At 33.7% G+C, this 23,138-nt stretch overlaps 1 protein-coding gene across 1 annotated transcript in view; it reads left to right on the top strand.

Annotated features, from left to right (window-relative positions):
* LOC123705409 (arrestin homolog) overlaps positions 1–21,813 on the top strand; it is an 88,386-nt gene extending 66,573 nt beyond the window's left edge. Inside the window, exons 8-11 of the mRNA XM_045654159.1 lie at positions 6,392–6,455; positions 8,419–8,527; positions 19,715–19,856; positions 20,248–21,813. Of these exons, the coding sequence (XP_045510115.1) occupies positions 6,392–6,455; positions 8,419–8,527; positions 19,715–19,856; positions 20,248–20,783 (851 nt within the window). The 3' untranslated portion in view covers positions 20,784–21,813. The remainder of the gene's footprint in view (positions 1–6,391; positions 6,456–8,418; positions 8,528–19,714; positions 19,857–20,247) is intronic.
* Positions 21,814–23,138: the final 1,325 nt, after the last annotated feature.

Here is a 23,138-nt window from a genome sequence, read left to right as displayed (position 1 = left end):
AATAATAGATTCTATAATATTATGTATATTCATTTATAAATAATTGCAAATATCAAAAATTTTATTTTTATAAGCATTGTCGTTCTTCCCAAAAACTTTTATTTTCTGGCAACAAAGCGTCATTACCCTTTGCATTATATACTAATGGATAGGATTCTGTCGAGTCATCACTTTATAAAAATTCATTATTCTGAGCTACGCAGAACGCAAATTAAAAGCATTCGCTTATACAAGTTTGAATTATTTTTCTTATGATAATAGCAAAAACATTTTGGGAAAACTTTTGGTAATTTATGATAATTTATAACAGAACGTTCGTTTGTAACAAAATGAACAGAAAAATGTGTAAACAAACTGTTAGAATATTGAAAAATCTTACCTAATAAAGAGAACTCTCAAAAATAACATTTACATAATTAGGCGAAGGCGGTATAACTTATTGATTGAGGAAGATTAATATCTTGTACTCATATAGATCATTATTTATACATATAATTAATCTGTAGAAGGGTCAATTCTGTACATTGAAAATATTGAAAAAATAAATAGCAGGGGTAACGGTTCAATTTCGATGAAACTTGGTATAATTATACCTTATTATCCTGGGCATAAAATGGGATACTTTTTATCCTGCAAAAATACGTAGAAAAAAAATCTTAATTTTTCTTAATTTTTCCGCGCGGACGGAGTCGCTGGCGGAAGCTAGTTTTAAATATTAATGAAGAAATTATTTTGAGCTAGACCCGGGTTGTATAGCGTTAATATTTACTTGAATATACTACTTGGAAATAAGAAAACTTTCTACGGGCTATATAATATTTAGAAAATGTTCATTTATTTACATAGAGGGACAGCTTTACATCTTAGTTTATATTGGTCCCAATTATTGGTGTTCCTAAACATAATTTTGTTACATAAAATAATATGGAAGATCAGGATATATATGTTTTGAATTTGTAGTAAAATGTTCCACATATTGTGTTCATATTGTACGTTGTAATATAATATTGTAACTATCCAGATTCTAGTATTACCTAATTTGAAATGAAGCATGCTACTCTCTGAATAATAATATTTAATGGCCCATTTAGTGAGATATATGGAGTAAATGGACAATGCCTAACTTCCGCCCATTTTGCCTCTCCTGAAATTACATTATCATGTTATTGCACAATAATAATTGTTTAAACTGAGTTAATATTTACTAGTATAAACTTATATGGATATGGATATACATAGCAAACGGATGAATCATTTTTGAGCATTTATACACATCCTACTAATATTATATATGCGAAAGTTTGTGCGGATGGATGTAAGTGTATGCGTATGTGTATGTATGCTTGGTACACTTTCAAGCAAATACTACTGAACCGATTACAATAAAATTTAGCACAGATATATAGGGTAACTTGGATTAACACATAGGATAGGTTTTATCCCGGAAATCTAACGGGAACGGGAACTATGCGGGTGGAAATCTAGTTAGAGATAAAGATAAAGAAGCATATTATTATTATACTCCTTATTTTTGCGAAAATAAAAGACGCTGAAATAAATATATCATAAAATACATGACAATATTATTTATTCTATAACGTGCACTGAATATTTCACTTTCACAGCCCACGCTACGTGACTAGCCTTTATTATATGTATAACTAGCTTCCGCCCGCGACTCCGTCCGCGCGGATGTCGGTCTTTGCGTGGATGGTTTATTTCTCCATTTTGAGTAACTCGGACAATGACATCTTATAAATATCTATTGGACCCAAATACGGCTAGGTCTATAATAATATGCAACGTGTGTTCGCGGTACCTACTACAGAACAACGTCTATGGATAACTAAAAAATTGAGATTAATTTTTTTTCTACGTATTTTTCCAGGATAAAAAGTATCCTATTTTACGCCCAGGATAATAAGGTATAATTATACCAAGTTTCATCGAAATCGAACCGGTAGTTTTCACGTGATGTCTTCACATACAGACAGACAGACAGACAGACAGACAAAAATTTTTTTAATCACATATTTGGGTTTGGTATCGATCCAGTAACACCCCCTGCTAGTTATTTTTTCAAAATTTTCAATGTACAGAATTGACCCTTCTACAGATTTATTATATGTATAGATTCTGAGTCAAACTTGAAGCCGTTTCATGAAAATAAAATAATATTGTTTATCTGTTAATATTTCAACACAGTTTATTATTACGGATTTATCCATTATTAAAGCATATACCTAGTGCACACTAAAAGTTTTGCGTTTCTAGCCACCCATAAATGTTTGAATTTTGAATGTTATATTTTTTTAACCTATGAAGTCTCATAAGTTGAGGAAAAAAAAATTTGGCTGGAAGCTCGTGTCAATTTTTTTTTATCTCAAGTTGAAGTTCGTTGTCCGTAGCAAAAACGGAACTAACACGAAACAATTTTAGGGCGATGATTTTTGATGATTTTAAAAGTTCGCTTTCTCCGAAAGCTTGCACTGCTCGCCTTCAAAATACTTTTGGGAGGGAAGCACCTTATTTGAGCACTGTAAGGCATTGATATGCTGAATTTCATCGCGGCCGTGTTTCTCTTCATGATGAAATTCGTGAAGGTCGACCCTCAACTGCGATCACGGAGGAAAATATGGCTACCATCATACGACTAATTTAAGAAAATTGCCATATCACTTATTAGGAGATTCGAGGACATTTGGGGATTGGTATGAGACAAATTCAGAAAATTTTACATGAACATTTCAAAGTTAGGAAGCTTGGTTGCCTGTGAATTGCTCCTAAACTCACTCCAGAACAAAAACGACATCGAGTAGATTGGTGTTAAGAAATGCTATTAAAGTACAATTACGGACATTCTAACGCCGTGTATAATATCGTGACAGGATATGAAATATGTATATATGGTTATATTCCAGAAAGAAAACACCAATATTCTTTGTGGGTGTTTAGAAGTGACAGCAAACCAACCAAATTGAGGCAGGCGAGAAGGGTTGGCAAACAAATGATTGCATTATTTTTCTCTAAGACAAATCCTGTCTGCACTATCCCACTTGAGTAACAAAAGACTGTTAATGCCGAGTGGTACACCACTATTTTTTGCCCAATTTCTTAGAAAAAATAAGAGAAAAGCGACCTAGAAGTCGCATCTTGTTGCACCATGACAGTGCTTCGGCGCACACCGCGAACAAAACAAAGTCATTTTTGGCTACTGAAAACATAGAGCACGTGACTCATGCCGCACGCAGTCTTAACCTAGAACCTTGCGATTTCTTTCTTTTCCCAAAAATCTATGAATCAATGAGTGGTTCGACATTTACGAGACCAGAAGAGGCCGTGGTTGCTTTCAAACAGCACGCAGAAAACATACCCTCGGACCAATGGTCCTCATGTTTCCAGAAATGGTTTGAACGGATGAAAAAGTGTTTTAAATGTAACGGAGAATACTTTAAAAAGTAGTAAATATAATATTGGACGAATAAATTGTTTTGTTTATTAGTTACGCAAAACTTTCAGTGTGGCCCACGTATAAATTTTAAACACCGCCTGGAACAAGTGATAACTGCGTTAAAAACAACCGACTTCAAACTTGCACTTGCAACATTTACAAATTCAGACAAAAATGCTCATAAAATAAAAAACTACTGGGCCTATCCAAATAAAATTTTGATGGGACCAATTCGACACCATCCCGCATCGAACAAAGTAAATCACGTAAATCGGTTCAGAAACCTCGGAGTAATCGGTGTACATACATAAAAAAAACATACCGGCCGAATTGATATCCTCCTCCTTTTTTTGAAGTCGGTTAAAAAAAATAAACATTACTCGTGTTTCATATTGAACTACGGATAATGTTAAATAAACATTATCCGTAGTTCAATTTACATAATTGTACGTAGATACAATAATAAAGTATATAACCAAATTGCAAAATAAGATACAATAGAAAATATGTTTATAATTTTTGGGTCGGATATAATCTGGGCTTATGGAAAGCTGTCTGGTACTTGATTAAAATATCGTGTTATGAAATAAATGGTATATATATTTTATCTGTATTACGGTGAAAATGTTCAATTGCTACTGAATACAAAATATAGTATTGTGGTATGCAAATTGCAAAGTGGGCTTATGTTAATTTGAATTATTTGCAATGTTATTCGTTTTCACGGAACAATGTTTAACATTTTGCTAATTATTTTGTAATCTACACTAATATTATAAAGAGGAAAACTTTGGCTGTTTTCCAATTACAGAGCATAATGCGACTCAGTGGCGCACAATGCCGAATTATGCTGATGCTTAATTGGAACGTGAAACGCACCAGCAGGTTGCGCTAAGTTCAGTGTTGAAAAAAAAAAAATATTCATAGAGTTAGCAATAACCTCATTAATGTGTAAATAAAGTGGTATACATAATAATTGGTTGAAAACTATTTACGGTTATTTTAAGTAATTTGGATTTACCTTCATCCATACTTATATTGATTTTTTTAACACAATTTGAATTAACTTTGATTATTTCGAAAGAAACGAAAGCTTTAAATTTTTTTCCAACAATTAATAATTATTTACGATAAATCGATTGCACGCATCAATTCACGCGCATTACTTTTAAGAGTGCTCAATTGTGCGAAGCATTGCTGTAATTGGAACATTCAACGCTAAGCATTATGCCGCATAATGCGCTCTAGTGCTGTAATTGGAAAACACGGTTTGTTTGTTTGTTTGATTGTAATGAATAGGCTCATAAACTACTGGACCGATTTTTTAAAATTCTTTCACCATTCGAAAGCTACATTATCCACGAGTAATATAGGCTATATATTATCACGCTAAGACCAACAGGAGCGGAGCCACGCGGGTGAAACCGCACGGCACAGCTAGTTATCAGATATAATTTGAGGGTTTTCTCCTATGATATATAAAAGAGATAGGTCATTGGTTTTCTCAGTATTTTATATTATTTAATCAACGTTTTCATAAGAAGGAAAGTTTAAGGGTTGTATTATTGTATGTATAGCTCTAGCTCCGAATATAAGAATGTAGATATTACTATATATTTCAAAGAAAATAACCATAATTATAACAATAACATATACATAAAAAAATTTACGTTTCACCTTTATTTTATAGAATTTATATTATTTTCAATATCTTATCATTCAAAAGTTTATACTCTGAACAGTTTCAAACTGGTGTTTCTGTGAAACGTAAAAAAAGTGAAGTCCCATGTCCCCTAGTGGGGTAAGGGGGTCTTCGTCTCCACCGGGGATCGAACCCAGGACCCCTCGGCTCTACGCTCATGCGTCAACCACTGTACCAAGGAGGCAGTCATAAAAGTAAAAGCTTTGTCTTAAATATATTTGATCTTAATTCTTAAATTATAATAGTAGGGTCATAAATAGTTTATATGCATCAATAAATGTTATTTTTTCTTTCTTCACTACAAAATAAGCCTGTCTCTTATAAGCACTAGCTAATAAATGATTTATCAAAATCTATAATATCTTACGAGTGTTAATTACTCTGTAGTCTTCTGATGCAATTGATTTTAGTCTATAATACGCTATAATATAAGGGTGTTTATGTGTCTACATTCTAAAGTAGGTACATAACACTTAAGTCCTATAAACGTAAAATAGTGTGCAGCCAATATTCTGAGAACGGTATTACTTCAGTGAACATCAATAGATACTATACTTTACAAGGAATATTAAGTACAAGCTACCCGCAGCTCCGCCCGCGTAGTCAAAAGAAATTCGCATTAGATAGACATAGAGAGATATATGGTAAAATAATTAACGAACGCTAGTATATAACATAATATCGTTTATGCCATAATAATCATTACAAAAAAGCGCCACTTATTTTTATATGTAAAAAAAGCTCCTCTACAAAGCCTACTCTTATTTTAATTGTGAATAACTGGCAGTGACAAAACCACAGTGTGGTAAGTAAGTAAAATGCCAGAGGCCCCATGCTCGAAGAGGCCCCCAGATTGTATTCCCAATGTACGAGTAAAGTATTAGAAGGAATATGCTGTTTATAGGCAGTCAGTTGTCATGCTTTATATTGCTATTCCTTATAATAATTAGAGTAAAACAATAGGAGAATGCTGTAGAGCATTCTTTAGTTGTAGGCGTAGGCCTATTTAAAAGAATTTGACATAGTAGGGTTGGAATGAGCATGCGCTCGTCTGATGTAAATGTACCGTCTTATAGTAAAGTGAATGACTTGAATGAAGGGCCCCAATTCTTGATAAGGGCCTCCAAAAGTATAATTACGTCACTACTAACTAGCTCTTAACCCAAATGGAATAGCAGAGGTGTTCCTTTACTCATCAAAAATTCATATTTAATTTAAAAGTCCGTTTATCTTCACAGAGAATATGGAGCCGACGCCACCTCGGGCCTCCGTGGAAAAGCCGTTCCTACTATCTGACGGGAGGTAAAAATCTAATTTGTCGTGTATTAATATTCAAGAAGCTTAGCTTTTATAGTGTTTTTGTGAAATTAAATAACCTTGAAACGATACGCTATACAAAGGGAATTCGTTGCTTAATTTTGTCGCGTCGCTTTTGTAGATTGGGAAGATTTTAAGATAATATTTAGTAGGGAACAAGCAATTGTGTTTGTGTGTGTTGTTTTATGAAAACACGTGCATTATATTATGTACTTTTATAATTATGAATAATATTATATTTCTAAGAGCAATTGAAAATCATACATGGGGTGTGATGGAAATATTCCGGTAACTAATTTCAATCTCCTCCACTCCAGATTTATATAAAACCTATTTCGTTCGTAATGAAAATGTATAAATCCAAGATTTTTGCGGATATGAGAATTCAGAATGTTATTTTTTTGAAAAATGTTTTTTTTAATCAAACACATTGTTACAAATAAATCTTTTTGTGTATGTTTGTGAGAGGCTTTATGGTTCTGTTGAAAAATAATACGCAGCATAATGAAACAGAAAATATATTTCTCTTATAATGAAAACGAATTAGCAAAAATCATTGTGGTTGAACTTTATAATTAAATATTTATCAAAATAAATTCCAGACGCATTAAAAAAGACGCATAATATTAACATTATGTACTGCTTAATAAGGGATTTGTTTAACATTAAAATTAATTAATCTCTAACATTTCAGAAAAAAGTTTCATTTATCTATGAATACAATCCATACTAATATTATAAATGCGAAAGTAACTCTGTCTGTCTGTCTGTCTGTTACTCAATCACGCCTAAACTACTGAACCAATTTGCATGAAATTTGGTATGGAGTTATTTTGATACCCGAGAAAGGACATAGGCTACTTTTTATTGCGAAATATGTACCACGGGCGAAGCCGGGGCGACCGCTAGTTTCTCTATAAATATTATTATGATAGCTTACGACCACGCAACAGGATTCACTTTTATGAAAATAATAAAATAAATAACAAATTCTGTTGAAATTGTACAGTTTCAATTTGTTTTAATCTACACAGATTCAATGAACTCATGTTCTATTCATTGAATCGGAAATGTATAGAAAGGAAAATATAAGCCTCTTTGTTGTTTTGACTTCCAAAAACGCTTCATTTTTCATAGCGTAAATTTTAAATTTATTACTTAACTGTTTTATTTTGATATACTGTCATGCCTTTGTGCATTTTAAGCACTTTAAAGGAATATGGGAATGATGATTGATTGAGCTACGACAATAAAGACATAAAAATGACACCTAATTTCGTTAGTGATAAAATTAAGAAATGCTGTTTCTTTTAATAAACTACGAATATTTAAATAATGTTTTATTACTTTAGTATAGTTGTAGGTACTTATTAAAAAACTCAAATCTTTGTTTGTCGTCCCGAATTTCTGCTTACATTTTCCAAAAACTGTATTACGTTTTTCAAACTTTATTTTAGAACTAGCTTCCGCCCACGACTTTGTACGTGCATCCCCGTTTTTCCCCGTTCCCGCAAGAATTTCGGGAAATCCTTTCTTAGCGGATGCCTACGTCCTAACATCTACCTGCATGCCAAATTTCAGCTCGATACGTCCAGTGGTTTGGGCTGTGCGTTGATAGATCACTATATCAGTCACCTTTGAGTTTTATATAATATATAGACTAGCCACTCCTGAGGCATCGCCTGAGTTGATTTTTAAAAAGAAGCCTATGTAACTCGCTATAGATCTAGCTGGTAAAATAATGTCTGGTGAAATATTGATCGTGTAGATTTATACAAACAAAAAAAATCCCCTTTAATAGAGATTTTGGATATAGTGCATATAGAGCTCAGAGCTGGCTAGGCTCTATATAGCCAAAATTATTCAATTATGTATATTTTTCTAATTTTACTTGTTTTTTTTTACAATGAAGAATATTCATTCATTAATATATTTTTTTCATTCAAAGGGTGGAACTAGAAGCCTGGTTGGACAAGGCGACGTACTCCCACGGCGAAGCTGTGAACGTCAGTGTGGTGATTGCTAATCATTCATCGAAAACCATCAGGCGGATAAAGGTTCGTTCCTTGTTTGTTCATATTTTTAAACAAGCTACGTCCCGCGGTTTCACCCACATAGTCAAAGAAAAACCGGCATAGTTCCCGTTCCCGTGTATCTTTATACCAAATTTGAAGTAAATCCATGCAGTACTTTTTGAGTTTAGCCTGGATATACATACATACACAGACAAACACAAAAATTCTAATTGAAGATCACGCCCCAAGTATTTAAAAAAATATTTTAATGTACAGTTTTGATAAATGTATAGATCCACTTTTTGAAACAATGCAGCCATATCGCCATAAAACAATATTATTACAACATATTTATTTCACTAACTCGTATCAACTTTTATATCATTTTATTACTTTACTAAAAATAAATAATTAATTAAATTTGAAATAGAAATAACTAATATTACCATTAGAAGGTTTAAGTTTCCAGACAAAATTCGAGGAAATACAATTTTATAAGTGAAACATGCAACACAATTCCCATAAATGGTTTTAAACTCCACTCACTAGATTTAATTCCAATTTCCAAATCATACAAATTTTAATGAGCTCAATTATTGGTACTAAATTTAAATTTATACCACAACCAAACTATATCAAATGACAATAAACCAAACTGTATCAATGAAAAGTATTAATTAATTGTACTCGTGAAAACAATCTATTGAAACAATATAATATTGCATTAATTGATACATCATTTGATACAATAGTAGTCATATTCTACACAAAGACGAAAATACAGAGAAAAACATGCCCATTTGGAATGTAAATTAATTATTATCAATAACTTACTTACTTACTAGAGTGGCGCAGGGACCCAAAGTGAGTCTTGGCCTCCGACAATAAAAGCCTCCATTTGACTCTATCCTGCGCCATCTCTTGCCAGTTTTCAATCTGGAGGGTGCGCAGGTCTTTGGCGATTTCGTCAATATATTATTATTGATAATTATAATTGATTAATAATCCATACTAATGTTATAAATGCGAAAGTAACTCTGTCTGTCTGTCTGTCTGTTACTCAATCACGCCTTAACTACTTAACCAATTTGCATGAAATTTGGTACAGAGATATTTTGATACCCGAGAAAGGACATAGGATAGGTTTTATCCCGGAAATCCCACGGGAAAGGGAACTATACGGGTTTTTCTTTGACTGCGCGGGCGATGCCGCGGGTGGAAAGCTAGTTCAATATATTACAATATATTATCAATAACTAGGATTGGAAAATAAAGTATTGTGAATTGGTAAAGTTTTACTTACCATTATGAAATGTTAATGATTATACAAAGTAAAGTTTCATACAGGGCCGGATCTACCCATGGGCTTTATGGGCTGCAGCCCAGGGCCCCGAGGTTAAAAGGGCCCCCATACCCCGATAAAAACAATGGGCGATAATTTGAAAAAAAATCTGTAGTCGGTTTTCGAAAAAAAAATTGATGAAAATCGCATAACTACCTACTTCAATAACTTTTGCTAACATGTACCTAAAAGGATGTTTGCATGTTGATTTTCAACTTATAGAAAATAAATCTCATTTATTGAAACTATTTGGTTATTTTATATAGGTAGTTATACATAATAATAACTAGCTGCGCCCCGCGATTTCACTCACGTGGCTCAGATCCTGTTGGTCTTAGCCTGATGATATAATAGCCTTCCACTATAAATGGGCTATCTAACACCGAAATAATTTTTTTATAACTATCAACGTACTATTAAAAATTTATATACTTATAAACATTTGTCATTTTTTAACGAAATGCGTTATTGAATGCGTTTTAACTCTTATGTACGAGCCCGAACGAGTTATGGCCAAGTCATGTAAGGTTAAATTAGGTAAGAATCTCGGAATTCGAGATACCCAGCTGTAAGTCTGTAAATACTTATACAGGGTGTAATCGTTAAGTGTGCACAGGCGATTTTTCCGTAAGTATTACAGATAACAAAAAACTTTAAACTGATATCGAAAGTACTTAACCTTATGAGTAAAATGGCCGTAATAAATTTTTAAAAATAAATCGAGAAATATCAAAAAAATTATCTTTAAACCCTCCCATACATTAAGTATGAAATATGAATATCCCATATACATTTAATATGAAAGATTTTAGCTTTCTTTTTCTTTTTTTGGTTTTCTGCTTTAATTGTCCTGTCCTGTGTGGAGCTGGAGCGTTATATTATTGTTTGCGTTTATAGACCCCCTTCCAGTGACTATAATATGTTTGAGAAAGTCATGGAAGAAATATTAAAGCGTCTAAGCAGGAGTAAAAAAAAAGTTATAGTATGTGGTGATTTTAATATTGATTTACTTTTACAAACACAAACGGCTACACGAATTGTTAATTTATTTCAGTCATTTAATCTATATAAACTTTTTAACGAACCCACACGAATTACACCTACTTCTGCAACCTGTATTGATAATATATACTGTGACTGCATCTGTTTAGAGAAAAATATTCTCAATACATTGACTTCGGATCACTGTGGCCAGAAAGTAGTTTTTGAATGGGATTGCATACCTACATTTAAAAGGATTAATGTTAGGCCTATAACTAAAAAAGGCATTAATAAATTTAAGAATAATATTAATAAAAACCTGCCCGTACTAAATGATCAATCCTTTCCTAATAGTCCTTGTGAAATGTTTAAAAATCTTTTTAATTTAGTACATAATGAATTTGAAAAAATATTTAAAGTTAAATCTTTAAATATTACCAAGGATTTACCATTTAGTAAATGGGCGACAGCTAGTATACATAGGTGCAGGAACATTCTTTATGAATTATATGGTATGAAGCAATATAATAAAGACCCATCTTTTCTTAGTTATGTTAGAAATTACTCAAAAATTTTTAAAAAAGTTTGTTTTACTGCAAAGCGTTTGTATATCAAAGAAAAAATACGCGACTCTGATAATAAAGTTAAAACAGTTTGGTCTATTATTAATGGTGAAATGGGTAAAAGCAAATCAAGTAATACCATAAAACTTGTAAATAATGACAGGGTTATTGACAAAAGTGCTGATGTTGCGCTTGCTTTTGAAGAATTCTTCAGTAGTGTCCCTGCTACTATTACTAATAGTTTAAATTCGTCTTCAGCACTTGCAGAAACCTTTTTGAGAGACCATGTTGCGGGGTGCAGTACATTATTTGAATTACGACACGTAACTGCTAGTGATATTGTTACTGCCTTTAAGACGCTTAATCTAAAAAATACTTGTGATCTTTGGGGAATGTCCGTAAATTTAGTTAATAATATAATAGAAAATATTGCGAAAAATTTAGCTTTCATATTTAATAAGTGTTGTGACTATGGTACATTTCCTAATTTACTAAAGCTTAGTAAAGTTATACCTCTATTTAAGAAGGGCGATCAAGAAGACTGTAACAATTATAGACCTATCTCTATTTTACCAACATTAAGTAAGGTATTCGAGAAGTTAATATTAAACCAATTGAGTAGTCATTTTGCATCTAATAATTTACTGCACACCAAACAGTTTGGTTTCACAAAGGGGCGCTCAACCACAGATGCTGGAGTTGCACTTCTAACACATATTTATAAAGCATGGGAAAACTCAAAAAATGCTCTGGGGATATTTTGTGACCTCTCCAAGGCATTTGACTGCGTTGAACATTGTACTTTGTTACGTAAACTTAATCACTTTGGAATTACAGGAAAAGCCCAGAACCTCATAGCGTCATACCTGCATGATAGGATACAGACTGTAGTTGTTAATGGAGAACGTTCTAGCGGTGCGTCAATTAACATTGGTGTTCCACAGGGGTCCATTTTAGGTCCCTTCTTGTTCTTGGTATATATCAATGATCTTCCCTATTATTTGCAGGATAGGTGTGAAATAGTTCTGTTTGCAGATGATACCTCATTAATTTTTAATGTGGATAGGCATGACCCAAATGTTGACGAAGTGAACAGTGCTCTTTCACACATATCTGAATGGTTTACTGCCAATAATTTATTATTAAATGCCAAAAAAACCACTTGTGTTGAATTTTTACTTCCTAATGTAAAAAAGTTGAACAGAGATATTACCTTGAACGGGGAGGTATTGCATCCTACTGAGTCTACTGTATTTCTAGGGTTAACATTGGACGAGAAACTACAGTGGGGAGCCCATGTCAACACCGCTGCAGGTAAGCTCAGTTCAGCTGCATATGCAGTCCGAAAAATAAGGCATCTCACCGATGAAGATACGGCTAGATTGGTTTATTTCAGCTACTTTCATAGCATTATGTCCTATGGAATTCTACTGTGGGGCAAGGCTGCAGATATAGAAACTATATTTATCTTACAGAAAAGAGCCATTCGCTCTATATATAATTTGCGTGCTCGGGACTCACTAAGAGATCATTTTAAGAATACTGGTATCCTTACTGTACCATCACAGTATATATTTAATAATATTTTGCATGTTCACAAAAACGCCGACTTACACACAAGAGTAGGAGATAGACACGATTATGGCACAAGGAACAGGAATAGAATTGAAATGCCGTTTTTCCGATTAGCTAAAGTTAAAAATTCATTTATGGGTCAAGGTATACGCTTATACAATAGAATTCCTCTCAATATTAAAGAGTTTAGTAGTTCTAAATTTAAAACTTATATAAAAGGTGTACTAGTTCAGAGAGCGTACTACAGTATTCAGGAATATATGGACGATAAAGACCCATGGAGGGTTGTCGCGTAAAAGCCACAGGACAGTTCTTTGGCATATTATGATATATTATGTATAAGTTAGATATAAGTTACATATTATGTAATATTGACATGATTTTAAAAGAGCAACTATGGAGTTTCTTGCCGATTCTTCTCCATAGATACTGCTTTCCGAATCGGTGGTAAATGTTAAAATACTTATGTAATGACGATTCGAAAGTGCTACTAAATAGTAGTCTAATTGAATAAATGAATGTTTGAGTTTGAGTTTGAATTACTTCGCAAATTTGAAGTGGCATTTTCCACGCTTTTTCCAGACATTTTCACGCATTTTCCGGGACTTTTACAGGCATTTTCCGGGAATTATCCAGGCATTGCCAGGCATTTTCCGGATGTCCCCGAAAAATGCCTGCGTGAAAATGTCCGGGGAAAAAGTGGAACATACCTGGAAAAACCCCGGAAAATGCCTGGGAATTTCCCGGAAAATGCCTGGGAAATGAATGGAAAATTCCCGGAATATATCCGGAAAATGCGTGAAAATGTCCGGGAAAAGTGTGGAAAACGCCTGGAAAATCCTCGGAAAATGCCTGGAAAATCCTCGGAGAATGCCAGGGAAAAGCCTGGAAAATATCCGAAAAATTCCTGGGAAATATCCGGAAAATGCCTGGGAAATGCCCGGAAAATTCCCGGAAAATATCCGGAAAATGCGTGAAAATGTCCGGGAAAAGTGTGGAAAACGCCTGGAAAATCCTCGGAAAATGCCGGGAAAAATCCTCGGAAAATGCCAGGGAAAAGCTTGGAAAATTCCCGGAAAATATCCGGGCAATGCGTGAAATGTCCGGGAAAAGCGTTTTAAATGCCTGGAAATCCCCGGAATACAGGGGAGGTGTACTTATTACTTTACAGGTATTTTCCGGAAAATGAAAATTCCCGGAAAATGTCTGGAAAATATCCGGAAAATGCCTGGGAAATATCCGGAAAATGCCTGGGAAATATCCGGAAAATGCCTGGGAATTTCCCGGAAAATGCCTGGGAAATGCCCGGAAAATGCCCGGAAAATATCCGGAAAATGCGTGAAAATGTCCGGGAAAAGTGTGGAAAACGCCTGGAAAATCCTCGGAAAATGCCTGGAAAATGCGTGAAAATGTCCGGGAAAAGTGTGGAAAACGCCTGGAAAATCCTCGGGAAATGCCTGTAAATCCCCGGAATACAGGGGAGGTGTACTTATTACTTTACAGGTATTTCCCGGAAAATGAAAATCCGGAAAATGTCTGGAAAATGCCCGGAAAATATCCGGAAAATGCGTGAAAATGTCCGGGAAAAGTGTGGAAAACGCCTGGAAAATCCTCGGAAAATGCCTGGAAATCCCCGGAATACAGGGGAGGTGTACTTATTACTTTACAGGTATTTCCCGGAAAATGAAAATTCCCGGAAAATGTCTGGAAAATATCCGGTTAATGCCTGGGAAATATCCGGAAAATCCCTGGGAAATGCCCGGAAAATGCCCGGAAAATGGCATTCTCCGAGGATATTCCAGGCCTTTTCCGAGGATTTTCCAGGCGTTTTCCACACTTTTCCCGGACATTTTCACGCATTTTCCAGATATTTTCCGGGAATTTTCCGGGCATTTCCCAGGCATTTTCCGGATATTTTCCAGGCTTTTCCCTGGCATTTTCCGAGGATTTTCCAGGCATTTTCCGGGAAATTCCCAGGCATTTTCCGGATATTTCCCAGGCATTTTCCGGATATTTCCCAGGCATTTCCCGGATATTTTCCAGGCTTTTCCCTGGCATTTTCCGAGGATTTTCCAGGCGTTTTCCACACTTTTCCCGGACATTTTCACGCATTTTCCGGATATTTTCCGGGCATTTTCCGGGCATTTCCCAGGCATTTTCCGGATATTTCCCAGGCATTTTCCGGATATTTTCCAGACATTTTCCGGGAATTTTCATTTTGAATGTTCATTTGACCTTGAAATTAAATAGTTGCTTAGACCCTACCATATGTAGGTTTTGAGACAACTTTTAGGGTGTCAATATATAACTATTTACGTTTTACTACTATTTACATATTTATTTACATTGTGATCTAACAAAAGACTTGCAATGTGACCAATAAAAGAATTTGCAGCACAAAAATGGAGAAAGGTTAATTTCTAAATTATTATTTAAATAACATAACTGTCAGATTCTTTTACTAATTTATAATAAACTAGTGGTCTGCCCCGGCTTCGCCCGTGGTACATATTTTGCAATAAAAGGTAGCCTTTGTCCTTTCTCGGGTATCAAAATATCTCTATACCAAATTTCATGCAAATTGGTTCTGTAGTTTAGGCGTGATTGAGTAACAGACAGACAGACAGAGTTACTTTCGCATTTATAATATTAGTATGGATGAATAACATTATTTTATTATTTTTTTATTATCTAAATATGTATAAAAAAATTACGTGTTAGGTACTTTGTTTGTCCGCGATAGACTCCTGAATTAATAAAACGATTTAAAATCAAATTTGAATATGTTAAAATAACAAAATTGCGAAAGTAAGTATTAAGAAAATATAAACATTTCCAAAAAAAAAAGGCCCCTGGGTAGTTTCAGCCCAGGGCCCCACAAGTTCACGGTCCGGCCCTGGTTTCATATATTATTATGATACAACCTAACTTAGGTACGCGCTATCCTAGCCTAGCCTATCGCGTAAGTTCAGGGTATTACTGTGCATTTAATAAAAATAGAAACAATAAAAATCTTTACGTTCCCTCGCAGTAATGTTCTCGGTTCTATAATTACTTCACTACATAGTATAAAACAAAGTCACTTTCTCTGTCCCTATGTCCCTAAAATCCTTCAAAAATCCTAAATCTTTCAAACTACGCAACGGATTTTGATGCGGTTTTTTTTAATAGATATAGTGATTAGAGGTTTTAGTATATAATTTATTAGGTTTAAGTCAAAGCGGGCGAAGCCGCGGGTGGTAAGCTAGTAGGTCTATATTCTAAACAGAAACACAATAGGCACAAAGTCGTAAGCATGTCGTAAGTCATCTCGAAGCCTGACTCACTGAAACTAGTGCCAAAATCTCAACCATAATGCTAAGAATTCCTTTGTAATATTCCCACACGAGTCAAGCTTATGAAATTTATAAATTCAAACGATTATTGATTTTAATCTCAACCATATTCACCTCAATCTCTTAATGATTCCGCAGTTAACAATAAGCCAGCTTTAATAAGAGCTATACGAATTGGTTTGTATTACCTCAAACCGAATTTCTCGAATTCGGGTCACAACCGATATCGCTCTGAATCAATTGTTTCAAGTGTGTGAATTACTGGATTAATTCGTATAATACGGTTTATGAATTAATAAATGGTGAAATATTAAATGCTTTATTTAGTACTATTGTCCGCCCGTGGCTTCGCCCGCTTTCTGTCTAAAACCTATGAATATACTTATCTAAACCTACCTTAGATCCACTCTGTCTATAAAAAAGGTCTTCATCAAAATCTGGTGCGTAGTTTTAAGGATCCATATAGACACAGAAATGACGAAAACCGACTTTGTTTTGTACTCTGACATCATCATGCAGGCTTTGATTTTTATAAATTATCGAACTAGAAGCCTTGGAAGCTACTTTCAAGGGCTTAACTATTGGCACTGTATCAAAGAATACATAATACAAGACAGATTGAATCGGCCTGTTCATTTATAATATACATATAGGTACCTACGTATACTTTGTGTGGGCGATTAAGAAATATATTTTCCAATTCCTAAATTTAAATTTAACAAAGTTCTAAGGTGCATATTGTGAAAAAGAATATAGAATGCACATACCTATATAATAAAATATTTTTATTTCTTACTAGAAGGTATGTCTCGTTAGTAGAGTTGTCGTGTTTAGACCGCTTAATAAGTTTGGGACTAATTAGGATATATATATAGACAAAAAGACCTTGGCAAAGGACATGCCACTTTGTCACGAAAACAATACTTGAATAACGTATAGAAGGACATAACAAGTCAGACGAAAAGCTTTTTGCGAACAACGTACAAATTGCACAATCAACATATATTTTATGTGTGAGCAAGCAAAGGAACATGTAGGCCACCTACAGTATAACAAAACACGGACTAATTAACAAACTTTTATTTATTTACTGCTGGTAGGAAAGTGCTTGGCCACAATCTCGCCTCTTATAAAGCTGTGGTCATATTGTACTCGGCGGGGAACACAGATTCGGGAAGCATGTTATGCATAAACGTATTAAAAACAGGACTGTTTAAGTTTCTGTAAAAGAAGACTACCGTTTACATTCACTTGCAACACAAGTGTAAGATATACCGAAATATTAAAACCTATTAATATTTATACTGCTTTAAATAAATATATGCAAATTTACTACCGTTACAATATATTTCTATATTCCCCATTTTACTACCGTTACAAAATTACTTCAGTTAACTACCACATAACACTACAGTATGGAAATGAAACATGTAGTTCGTAACACGTATGTTGGCACAGTATATGATTGATAGGTAGTAAACGGAAACTCAGTCAGCTTTTATTTTAGTTGCTCGGGTTATTTCTATGTTATTTTATTTGTTTACAAGCTCACGTTCGAACTGAAAAGAGAATGGAAATTCGATTTTGTGTACAATGATTAATGTATAAGCCAAAATAAAAATCGATTAATACTTACAATGGAGGTAATGGTAACATGAAAATAAATTTATTTAAAGCTAGCGGTCCGCCCCGGCGTCGCCCGTAGTACATGTTTACGTTTACTCTAACATTTTGCGATTCATTTTTATATATAGATGAATACTTATTCTTATTAATACATGAAAATGATTTCACTAAAAGTATTTAAAACGTGGGTATAAATAAAATAATCAAATACCATAAAACGTGGATTTTATTACATTTATTTTTAAAACTTCAAACGGTAAAACTTTACGTTGACCTTGTGTACAAAAGATGTAGTTCTGTGGTAAATTGAGCAGTTTTTAGCTCAGCGTGGTACGATTTCCACCTCATGTAATAATTTAAAAGTTATTTCAAACTCGAATATAGCAATGACAGAACCCAGTTGAGAATCACTTTATTATCAAATAAAAACTTTTAAACTATTATGTCACAAAGCCGGTAGAGTTTTGAAATACTTTACTGGTAGAGGTAAAAACTTTACTGGTTTTTCCATTTCATTATTTTATCTCTATACTTTTGTACCAATATCCATGATGTTCTCGGGTATTTAGGTACAAATAAATTGCCTTGTAAAAATCTACTTGTATAATTTTTGACCATGTTCAATTCAGAACTCTATATACATAACAATCAAACTTTGACCACCAATGTCCAAAACAATATTAAAAACGATTTTCTTCGATTATTTATTTTATTATTTATAATTTCAAACAAAACATCAGAAAACTAACAGTCCTATTTCTCCGAACTCAAATACTAACTAAGGCGTTACCCGGAAATTTCGACTATAGAGGTTGAACCTCTATAAAGTCTGGTACAAACTACAACATAAAGCACAATACCGAAAAAAATATATAAAATAGGATGGTCTTTGATCTTTAATTGCTTGCGAGGACTTTTTTCCAAAGTTAATAGATTTCTAGAAAAAAAATGTGCCGTAGTCATCGATTTTTCCGCAAATACTCTATAAACTTCGTAACCTGCTGACTTAGAGCTCTGAAAATTTTATGTTTAATAAATTATCAGTTACACAACAGTCCCTGACGAGGATTTTTTGTTTCACTGATTAGTATCTTTTTAAATACAAAATGCGAGGAAAAAAGAAGGTGCAGGGTGAGAGGTTTGAGATCCGTCAAGTATGCTCAAGGTTATTAGCGCATGTAAAAGCCTTAACTCGCTGTTGAGCCGAACTCATTTCTACATCAATTTAGCTGTCCCTTACATCAGCTAACCTTCAAATTACATACAATGTTATCTGATGATAAATAGGCTGTTGACACCACAACACTCGACACTATCATTTGTTACGTTAATTAATACTTACAGGGACAAAACCTATCCCTGGAAACCTCTTTGAGGTGATTAATTGATCACTTCAATGGATAATGAGTTTGAGATTCAATCATCTTATATATCTAGTTTAATATTAGAACCCTGAATATACGGAGATATTCATCGTAACTCGTAGTTGTATACAAAGGTTCGGAAATGCTTTCTGTATATTAATACTTAATAGGTCGTTAATGTTTTGTGTGCTCACACTTTGATATGGACAATCTACGTATTATGGTTTGAATTTCAAATATTGATTCAGGCGTTACTAATAATGATGTAGTCGAGTCATACTTATAACTAAATACGTACTTTGAGAACTCAAAAAATAGGAATTTTGACATTATAGTTTTAAAAAAAAATATCAAAATTGAATAACTGTTAATCTAAACTTTATTTACTAAATGTGTAAGACTTTAAGTTACTTTATTCTTCAAGCACATGTATCTTGTTATAGGTCCTCATAATCCAGCATGTGGATGTATGTATGTTCTCCAACGGAAAGTTCAAGAACGTAGTCGCTCTGCTGAGAGGGGACGGCACTCCGATATTACCGAACCAAACCCACAAGGACACGTACTCCCTGACTCCATATAGAGGTGAATAATTCAACTATTTTCTTTGACATATACTTGTGCACAGTTCGTTTTGTACACCCTTTTTATAGATAACACGTGTTCTGCAAGACAAATTTCTAGGAAATAGTCGTAAAAAGTAAAATATTTTCCAAGTACTTCAATGCTGGTGGAATAATTTATTATGTACCTCATTTTATTAACATAATCCATAAACTCCCTTCTGTGAGTGTTCGTTAAATGCGAATTTAATAATTTATAAATTCGCTTTTACAAACTCTTAAAAAGGAATTTAATTAAATCATTAAATATTTTATTTTTTATACTTTAGTAAACAGAATTTTGATTTTGAGATGATCCTGCAATATATAAACAAATATAGTTATGCCTGCCTAATTTAAATTATTGTTTGCAGGAGTTACCAAAAATTGGATAGCACTTGAAGATTCCTACTCAAAATCTGGCGCCAGCCTGGCTTCAACAGTTCTATGCAACCCAAATTCGCCTGAAGATCGCAACGTATTCGCTATTTACGTATCATACTACGTAAAAGTAAAACTCACTCTTGGCCCCATTGGTGGAGAAGTGTCCGTGAAACTGCCATTCACACTCACACACTCATGTATCAACGAAGCCCCAACCGACAGCGTCATAGAAGAAGCGACACACAAAATGATACTCGAAGGCAAAGAGAACAGCGAAGAAGACGAAAGCAAAGCAGAAGAAAAGGATAAACAGAACAACAACCGTGATGGCACACAGAACACCGCCTTCGAGGACGGCGAAGAGAAATCACCAGAAGATCATCGATGTATAGCCGACGTTCTTGTGAATATTGAGAATCAAATAGACAGACCAGTCAAAGTAACTGGGCAGCGAGAAATACCAACAGTGAAACGTAATGACGAAGAATTGGATCTCATAGAGAAATATCCCGGTTCTGATACGTGATCCGACGATGAGTTTGTTGACACTAGGCAGGGTGAAAAGACTGAGTCAGAGCACATGATCAACGCTATACAGGCTTGTAAAGTTGAGGTCCAAATGCATAGAGGTGGTTTTGCGGAGAATTTAAAGAGAGCCGTGTGTTGTATAGATCGACGCCGGCAATCGTAGTAAGTCAGTAGTTAGTGTAGTATTGTATATTTCTAGTGTGTATGATGTTTTATTTGTTAATACTGTATTTATATTGCTGGAAATCATAGTATGTTAATTATGTATATTTAAAAGTAGTAATTTAAGATGTTTCCTTCATTACATTATATAATGCACAGTCAACAGAAATTAATAATGTATTGTAGATAAATTTTGATATACCTAATAAGAGTAAGAGCCTTTGTATATCTTTCCTCAATGTTTCAGATAAATTATATTTATGATAAAAATCTACACTGATTTTGTGACTATACTCAAACTACGATATCACTGAATTTACTAAACTTACACAACAAGGTCACTTGCTTTAACTCTCACTAAATGGACTCATTAGAATTCATGTTTCAGTTCAGTGATTACAATTTTCACTTAACGGGCTTTTAGTCAAGATCAACAAATTTCTAATTTGTCTTTAGTTTTAACATAAACAGTCAGTATACATTCATCAGTATACTAATTTTGGAAACTTCTTAAACAACATCCTCTATTTGTTTCAAAACTTCTAACACTTACAGATTGTCAATTATACGGACAATTCGAATATATTTTTGAAATGGTAGTTTAATACGTTATTCGATGAATGAGTTTTAACCAAGGATTGAAAAATCAGCCCTAAGTGTAACCTTTTATCACAGAATACATAATAGTAGCTAAACGCTACAGAACGGACACTCTACGCCTCCCGCCAAAATTAAACACTTACCTCACCCCGCACGATCAGCCTAAAAATGGTCCGCATTTTTCTACAAGGACGATACGCAACGAAGATTGACAACATTAATCAAATTGACTTAAAGTAATTTTATTATTTTGGATTTGTGATTATCGTTTTCGTAGAAAATGGTTAGATATTGTGCTGTTTACGGATGTATTTCATCAGAAAAACGCGAATTATTTTTACGCTAGTCACAAATGTGCCAACCATAAAGCGTTATCACACACATTTGCAGTCTCTACAGTGTGACTGTCAAAACGATAATTTTGTATGGAGTGTCCGGGGTGTGCTTTTATTTCATTATCCAATCATATGATTAAGAAAAAAATTACATATTGCACATAGACTAATTCAAAAAATTTAAAAGACTTGTCAATGTCAATCGAAGTTTGTTATTCTAGTCAACATGTACATAATTATCATAAGCTCAATGCTGCTATACACAGCATTACCAAATTGAAATAAGTCATTAAAATTTAATTAATTTTAAAGTAAATCCTATAGAAGATAAGTTTAACGCAGAGTTTAAAAGATAAATGCATGAATGAAAACTTTTATTGCATACATAAAACGATGCAATGCTCTTGGAGCAAGATTTAATGAATAAGAAAGTAGATTAAGTAGTTAAAGAACTAGGTGATGATACGATTTGTAAAGAACTAAACTGGGAACTTAAGCGTCGCTAATTATAAAAATATATATTCTGTGGCATTATTGACATGCAAATAGAAGATAACATATATTTCCAACTGGGTTTAATAAATGACATTTCAGAGGTAAAATCATAGAAAGTATAGGTTAATTAAAAACTTTGTGCTATCCAAAATTTACTAGAAACTAGGTCAATTTTTAGCAACCTCAATGTTTTAGTCGTACCTTTGGGTGTTCCTAATTTTTAACTTTTATTCTATGTCCTAGAAAATAGCTTTTTCTGAGTTTTTCACAAATTAATTTAAAATAATAGAATATTTTCACATTAAATATTGATAAATAATAAAAATGAGCGTATGTGCCAACTGCCGAGCACACGATTCAGAAGTGAAACTTCTTTGGCAAGATTCAAAATCGTCGCCTTACGGCTTACACCATGATGTGACGTGAAGATTCACTTCAATAAGATTTATTTAGTTCATTTGGAATAAGTATATACAAATAAATTCTATAAATGATGAAAAAAAAGTAATCCACTTGAATCCATTTACTTGCAACGGTCGTAACTCGGACGATAAAAACATCCAATTCCGAAGTCAGTTTGCGAATTGCAAACTTCAACTTTTTCAATATAACCTTCTTTGAAAACAAAATGGCGTAAACTTTGTATTACTTTATCTTATTTTCTTATAATTTTTTTATATGTCTGTTTTGAATACCACTGAAAATATTTGTCATAAAGTCTTGTAAAATAATGTTTTGGTGATATTATTGTAGAACTAACG

Source organism: Colias croceus, chromosome 2, assembly GCF_905220415.1.
Source record: "Colias croceus chromosome 2, ilColCroc2.1".
NCBI lineage: Eukaryota > Metazoa > Arthropoda > Insecta > Lepidoptera > Pieridae > Colias > Colias croceus.
Note: the sequence above shows the minus strand (reverse complement) of the source record. Positions and strands in the feature narration are given on the sequence as shown.